Source organism: Eurytemora carolleeae, unplaced genomic scaffold, assembly GCF_000591075.1.
Source record: "Eurytemora carolleeae unplaced genomic scaffold, Eaff_2.0 scaffold266, whole genome shotgun sequence".
NCBI classification, from domain to species: Eukaryota; Metazoa; Arthropoda; class Copepoda; order Calanoida; family Temoridae; genus Eurytemora; species Eurytemora carolleeae.
In genome coordinates, this window is record NW_019396291.1 from 368,022 (window position 1) to 375,757 (window position 7,736).

Sequence of the window (7,736 nt, forward strand, 5' to 3'; positions counted from 1 at the left end):
TTTCCAGTTTTAAAATGGTTTTTAATATTTTTCTATTATCAAAACCCACGCATGAAATAACAAATTGATTTGATAAAGCAGATCATAAAACAACATTCAATGCAAGGGTATAATTATGTTGTGTTGAAAAATCATTTTCCCTTTACGTCTTCAAAAATTTTAAGTGAAAAAATATTTTTTAGTAAAAAGTTCAATTATTCAACCCCCCCCCTAGACACCAAATCAAACAAATTTCCGCCAGCCTCGAGGGGAGAGGAGGGGTTGGAGATCTTTATTTAAAATATTTAAATGATTAAGAAAGGGCCCATCACCTAACTTGACAAATTTTGAATATGAAGACGATTTTTAGACTCAAGTTATGATTTAATAGTCAAAATAACAAAAAAAAAACATAGTCCTTAATCCGTTTACACAGGCCCATCACACTAAAAAACTATTAAATTTAAACCAAAACCAAATACACACAAGATAACTTAAATGTTGGTGTCTTATTATTCCACAGTTTTATGGCCCTCACAGTCGTCGTTATATTAATCAATACAATGATGACGACCTGCGATTTTAATTTTGATTTCTACCAAGCTTACAAACAACATGAATAAACAAAAAAACTGGAAACAAACAAAAAAGCTGCCAATTAACAGCTTTTTTTGAACTGTAAACTTGTATTTTGAAAAAAAAGCTTGTTCGAAATCACAGGTTACCTAGAAAATTTGTCATAATTGTATTGATATAACGCCGATCACTGCAAGTTAACACAGTAGTAACCTTCTGTCCGTTAAAAGCGCCATTGATGTACTCAGCTGCCGTCTGCCCTTCACCGTAGGTCTTGCAGTGAGAGAAGTTGGTTACTTAACAAAAAAAAGGTATTATTTATATTTTGATCCGATGTTTATTCGAGGAAACGTTGCTAGAAAATCAGAGAAATGTTGTTCTCCCATTCCCTTCATCACTTCTGAGTCCGCGATTAAAAAAAATTCTGAAAAATACGGCTAAGGTCTAAGCTGTCGTTGGACCTTATTTACGGCTTGAGCTTTCGGATACAAGTTGCATCTTATTTTCCACAGAGTTGAATTAAAAAAAACCGGTTTAATATTCTATTTTGTGGATTTTCATGGTAGGAATTGGCGCATTCCCAGTTTTTATGAGAACAAGCTACGCAACCAACCAAGGTCGGTTTTATTTTTATTGGGCTTAACTCCCAAAGTTTAGCCGAAGATCTTGCAGCTGTCAATCACGTGACACAAGCTGTCGTCAGAGTTGAGTCTAAGATTGGGTCTATAAGTCGGGTTTAAGGAATTACGACTCGAGCCGAAGCTTTTAAATCGCGGGCTCTGGTTAAAATAAATATGTAAATTGTTGACAAATTTGTTAAAAACACTTTTTTAGAATTTAGTTTAAAAATTTTATTTTCATTAAAAACAAACAAAATTGTTCAATTTTTTTTCAGAGAATTGCAGTAGTGCTTTTATTTTTTTATTTGCCACTTGTAAAGATACTTTGGGGTTCTAGGGGCCCTTCAAGTGGCCCCCTTCCTCCAACACATTTATTTTGTAACATTAAATCAGAAATTTTCTTAAATTAGAAACTTTCCTAAATTGCAGAAATATTCTTACCTAACATTTTGAAAAGCGTGGACTCCGGAAACGGAAATTCTTTAATTCCCTGGCGCAGAAAATTCTCCTGATGAACCGGAAATCTACGAAAAAAGATTTTTGTGCAAAAAATCAATATTTTTTCGAACTTTGCTTAAATGGAAAATATGTTTCTTTGTATCTTAGCTTTGTCTTTTTTAATTTGTCTAAAGGGTTACCCACAAAGGATGAGACTGTTTTTTATTTAAATAGTTTACAAGTGCAAGAAACCATGAAAACCAAGAAAAGGAAGGAAAAATCCGTAAGGTCCCTCTGAAGATTCATTAAGGGGGGGAGGGGGGTTCAGGCACCAACAGGTGCTGACTGCTGAGCCCCACCCCCCTGAAAATAAAAAAACCCTGGAAAATTTTTTGAGTACACCCCTCATAGTGATTAATAGAACAGTACCAGAAGAAAAAATAATTTTCAACTAATTTGTGTCATGAATTTCTTCTCGTCTTATATGCTTCAAATTTGTTACTTAATGTTATTATGCCTGACGTTTTTGCCTCGACGTGCTGATGTCTCGACTTTCTTTAATTGACAAAAAGTTATTATTGATGTTAAAAAAATATTCACCGTGTTTGCCTAGAAGATATTTGGTCCAAAAATATATTTTAAAATTAAGTCATGTATATTAAATATACCTAATTCATGAATAACTATTAATTTATTTATTCACGTGCCTAATTCTTCTAGCGGCATCAGCCTGATTCTCAACATAAGGAGGCATTTATTTGCGGGATCGGTCAGCAAGTCCTTTGCTATGGTTTATGCCTGCACGAGATGCCGTAGTCTTATATACCCAATTCCCATGACTGAAACCTCAGTCAACAAATATTCTACTGCTCTCACTTTCAAAACTGTATACTGTTCAAGTTTGCTTGTATATAAAAAGCAACTGTTTAGAATAACAAATTTTGAAAACATTGCTCTTCTTACATTATGCCATATTTTGACCTGAACTATATGAGCAAAAAACGAAGCAAAACGAACAATCTTAATGCACATCTCTACGTGTATTGTGTATACATTTAACTGACCTTTAGTATATATTTGATCATATGGAACTTCAGACTGAGGATCTCATTGACGTCGTAGCGGTGCTTGAACTCCTTGTCCGACATCAGCTCCAGGACTGCAGTCACCTTCACCAAGGGGGATTAAATCAGATTCCCCAGAACAAAATAATTCCATACTTCCCCCCTTTTGTTAAACAATATAATTTTCAGTCATCATCATAATCAGTTAATAAATCAGTAAACTCAGTTGCCAATTCCATCCTTTCTTTATTATGCATCATAGAACAACCATCCCCCCCTTCTCTCAAGAGTGAGAAAGACACCTACCCTCCCCTCCAAGTTCTACCATCAACAGTTAGAACACTTAAAAACTTATTCAAAATTTAACTTGTTTCATTTTAGGATTCTTGAAGGATTCCTTAATTTACTTTCAAGGTTAAAATTCCGCTACCCCATCCCCAAATTTCTATTTAAACTTGTGCTAGTTACTCTTCTTTCGCAATTTTCCCAATTTAGAGCAGTGGCAACAAATCTTCCCAAAAGTACAGACTCCGAAGAGGCCTTTATCAAATGTTATAACAACTCCTCCCCTTGCACAATACTTGTCCACGCCGTAGCTCTCGCCGTCTTTAGTTTCTAGTAGAGGGTCAATTGAAATTACATCAACCGTCCTTTAATAATGTTTAAACAATCTTAATTGTTGAATTCTATATTTCTAATTTTATCCTTTCCTTGTCCAGGTTTTCCAGCAGAAGAGGGTCAGCTCGGACTATCATTGATATTCTAGGAGATATTCTGTTATATAAAAGAGAGGAGAGAGGAGGTGGGGGGAGGGTTAAGTTTTTGGTTTATATTCCTAAGGACTTTCTTTATTAAAACAAATTGACTGTTGATAGATGATTATTCAACACATTTGAATGTCCAGGAGAACAAAGCAAGTAAAGTAAGTTCCCGTATGTCATGAATATCATAGACCTTAGTTAACTAAACTGTTAATTCTGCTAGATCAAACAGTTAATAAAAAGTTTACACCTGCTAGAACTCAGGAATCAATCAAATATTTGCTAGAAAATCAATCGAACTTTGTATCGATTAACAAGTCAATTTATCAATCAACCAACCAAGGATATGCTAAAAATCAATCAAAAGATTTTCTAGAAATCAACTATAATCAATAGATACATCAATACATCAATAAATCACTCAAATATTAGCTAAATATTAATGAAAGATTCGATAGAAATCAATCAATCAATCCACGAATCTATCAATAAATTATCATAAATCCTTAAGTCTACCTGACAGGGTGTGTATTCATACTCATAACCATCTTGTAAAGTGGATGGGCTAGTTTAGCCGGCAGTTTAGGTTCATCTTCCAGCGGTTGCAGTCTGATTTATACATATTTATATCTAGTGACATTCATTATCTTGAAATCCCCCCCCCCCGTCCAGACTTCTCCCTTCAAAACTCTTGAGTCAGGGGTGTATATTTTTCAGAATTATGAATTTTGATGATTTGGGGGAAGAATTCTTTTGATACCAAAAAATTCATTTATTTTTCCCAATTCAGCGAAAAAAATAATTTTCAAAAAGAGGGGAGGGGGATGATTTTTCTAGAAATTATACAACCCTGAATCTTGTTTCAAAACGTGACTTGGTTTCTGTTACTAATAACAATCAAACTTTCCCTTTGGACAAGAAAAAAAATCAACAATAATAATAATAATCGCTGTCAAACCTTCAATCTAGGTTGTAGACTTGAGCTCGATCCCTCCGTTTAAGTTCCAATGAATCCACCCAGTTATGAGCTAAGTGTAAATTCAGAGGCGGGAGACAAGTTAATAAAAAAAGCAATAAAAAACAGCGTACAAATGAAAATAAAAAGAATCAAAATATTTAAAAAGAAACTTACCTAGTATAATACCAAACGTCGTCTTTAGGTACAAAATTGTTAATGACAGACACACACTCGTGGTTACCGACAAACGCAGCCATCGCAGCTGCAGTTCTGGAAAAAATGACATTAAGACAAAACAGAAAAGATCTTACGACTGTAGACGTAATTTCTAGTGGCCCTTCAATTTTAGAATGCTTTTGAAGATTTACCTGATCAAGGATGACATAATAGTGACCTGCGGATTAATGCTACAGAGACAATGCAGGGAATTGTCAGAATTCAACACAGATAGTAAAACAAAAATGATTGCTCAGCTAGATGTTTTATGTGATTTGTCACTCATTAAAAGGAGGGTAACTTGACATGACGTCTACAGCCACCTTTAGTCACTATTTTAGAACAGAAAAAATCGTGAGATTTAAATAATTCAAAATTTTCTTGATTAAAAATTGTTTTACCTGTTAACTGAATTAATATGATAAGCTTTTGCACCTGCCTCCAGTAACATTCTAAAATCAAATAGAATCTTTTATTGCAGCTTTAACTATTTTCTTTTGTCTCAAATTATTTAACATTTTTCATGAAATCATTTATTTTATCAAACCTATATAATTATCTTGATCTTTTAAAAAAACTCTTTCATAAAGACTGAAGATTCAAACGAACAAATAATGTATCTAAAATCATCATAACTTTAAAAAAAAATTATTTCACTATCAAAAATAGCATAATCTTAATATTTAAGATAAGAACATTTACTAGAAAATTTTCTGGTTATCAAATTTAATCATGGAAACAAAGCTCTTTTATGCCAAAATTTCCATTTATGTATAAAGTAATATTTCCGGTTTTTCTGTTAGGAAGTTTGTTTGTCCGATCATAACTTAGGACATTAATTTCAGGCAAAATATGTTCCCATTCTAGTTGTATTTTTTAACATTTATTTCGAGTTTTAATTTTAAAAATAAGATTAGAATAGATTAGAATAGATGATAGTAGATAAAAGCTAGTTGTATATATTTTAATATTCTTTTTTTGGGGTGGAGGGGGGGGGATCATTTCATTGAAATATCATGAACTTATGAAGGCAGTGTTATTAATTTTGATTGGTTCCCGGATTTTCTCCGAGAACTAAAATTTTATGTTTCATATCAATTTTTTGCTTTGAAACAGAGAACTAGGATCCGTTGAAATTTTTGAAAAAATATGAAAAATAAATTAATTAGGGGAAAAATCCGCCTGAAATGCTTGTTTTTTTAGGGAAAGTACATTTTTTAGCGGTTTTTTGGATTTAATTTAACTCAGTAAATTTTTTAATTTTTTTAAAAAATTTAAACGAATTTCATCTTTCTAGACAATTACGAAGAAAACAATATACGACTTGATAAATTCAAGAAAAAAATATTTTGGAGCTATGTAGGTCTTTTTCAAACTTTATCAGCGATTATATCCTAGAGTTTCAGAGATATTGAGCTAAACTATTAGAATAGTTGGCACAGTACATATTAGAATGGGAAAAGCTACCGCGCGCATCTATTTTCAAAAGTTGGTAGTGTACAGTTCATGGCTTTCTACGTCGTCGATAACCAGGCAAATGTGTACAGGGTACTGCAGTGTACAGGGTACTGCAGTGTACAGAATACATGCAAATCCTGAAATTGATGGGTAGCCTCTTTTTTTAACATTAATAAAAGGGCGAAATTCAAAAATAGACTAAGGGATGCTAAATTGTTAAATAGTCGTTCAAAATTTTTCTTTTTTTCTTCAAGAGGTTCCACATCAGTATCAATTAGCTAAAAATGCACCTTGCTTGAGTAGATAGGATAACATTGATTCAGTTCCTTTCCAGGCCGCGTGCATTAGAGGGGTCATTCCGTGCTTATCCATCATCTCTATACTTGTACCCAGTACCTAGACAGCACCGCAATCAATCAATCAATCAATCAATCAATCACTTAAGATTAGAAAGGAAGTACAATGTGGACTCTCCAGATGTTTATGATCAATTATTCATAAGTTTCAGACTGACTTGAACACTATCTCGTTTCTATACAGATTAATTTTTATGTGTTAAAAAATCCAATCCTAAAAAATATTTTCATATCTACCAAGTGTTTTGAGTATTGTTTATTGTGCGTTTTTTTTACCAGAATTTACAGTTTGAACACAATGCACCACTCACTGTAATTGTTGGGGATACCCCCCCCCCCCNTGCAGTCGGATTCTCTCTCCATTGTTTCTTATATACAAAAAATAAGCAAGTCACTTGTGATGAGAACCCGCAAATGAAAATAAACAGTCTTAAGAAATCCAAACGTGGATATCTAATTCATACTTGATTAGCCGAAGCTTTTATGGGTTCCGCTTTAGGTTTAAACACTTTCAATCGCACAAATATTCCTAAGATATGCATGGGAGTAGACATTTATCTGGATCTGAAGGATAATTTTTAAGAACATATATTTCCCAGACTTACTTGGGATCACATTCTGTTTCCGGACCAAAATAAACATCAACATCCTTGTTCACCATTTTTCTGAAAAAAAAAGGAATATTTTCATAAAAAATCTATTGAAAATCTTTGTGAAAAATTTTTTTTAAAAGAGAGAGAAAAATATGAAAGTAAAACAATCTTTTTTTAAAGTAAAAGGTAGTAGATGAGAACGGAAAATTTTTTGATTAAAAATATGTTTGTTTGGAAAATAACACTTTAATAAAGATTATAGTTTTATTAAGAATAAGTGGTAATTCATAATTGTTCTTCATCAAAATTATTTATTCTCAAAAGAAATGAAAAAAATATATTCAGATTTTCCTCTACTCCAGTATTCTCTTACTTTTCTGTAATAAATGGACTCTTAAACGTTCTTAAAGTTACTCCATTTAAAAAAGGACCATGCCCTGTTTACTTTACCGGAAAATTATCAATTTGAAGAACAGGGATATATAATTCCATCAATTTTCTCAGACGTGTATCGGACATTTAAATAGAGGGTCACTTTAAATTACGTTAACAGTCCCTTTAAAGATATAACAATTTCGAAAATTTCGAGATAAAATGATGTCCGAAGTTCCCGAAGTCGACCTAGTTTTCATGGCTGACAACCTACATCTAATATTCTCAGATTATATCTATAACTTTTATCTCACGGACTTTCTGCCTTTCTTGTAAGAAGGGAAG

At 32.8% G+C, this 7,736-nt stretch overlaps 1 protein-coding gene across 1 annotated transcript in view; it reads right to left on the reverse strand.

Annotated features, from left to right (window-relative positions):
* The window catches only part of LOC111700303 (ankyrin repeat and MYND domain-containing protein 2), an 8,363-nt gene extending 1,877 nt beyond the window's left edge, over window positions 1-6,486 (reverse strand). The window contains exons 1-9 of the mRNA XM_023471175.1: window positions 6,361-6,486; window positions 5,222-5,232; window positions 5,014-5,081; window positions 4,571-4,666; window positions 3,955-4,047; window positions 3,388-3,439; window positions 2,674-2,782; window positions 1,617-1,748; window positions 769-851 (exon numbers count right to left, since the gene is read on the reverse strand). Of these exons, the coding sequence (XP_023326943.1) occupies window positions 769-851; window positions 1,617-1,748; window positions 2,674-2,782; window positions 3,388-3,439; window positions 3,955-4,047; window positions 4,571-4,666; window positions 5,014-5,081; window positions 5,222-5,232; window positions 6,361-6,445 (729 nt within the window). The 5' untranslated portion in view covers window positions 6,446-6,486. The remainder of the gene's footprint in view (window positions 1-768; window positions 852-1,616; window positions 1,749-2,673; window positions 2,783-3,387; window positions 3,440-3,954; window positions 4,048-4,570; window positions 4,667-5,013; window positions 5,082-5,221; window positions 5,233-6,360) is intronic.
* Between the last annotated feature and the right edge of the window lie 1,250 nt (window positions 6,487-7,736).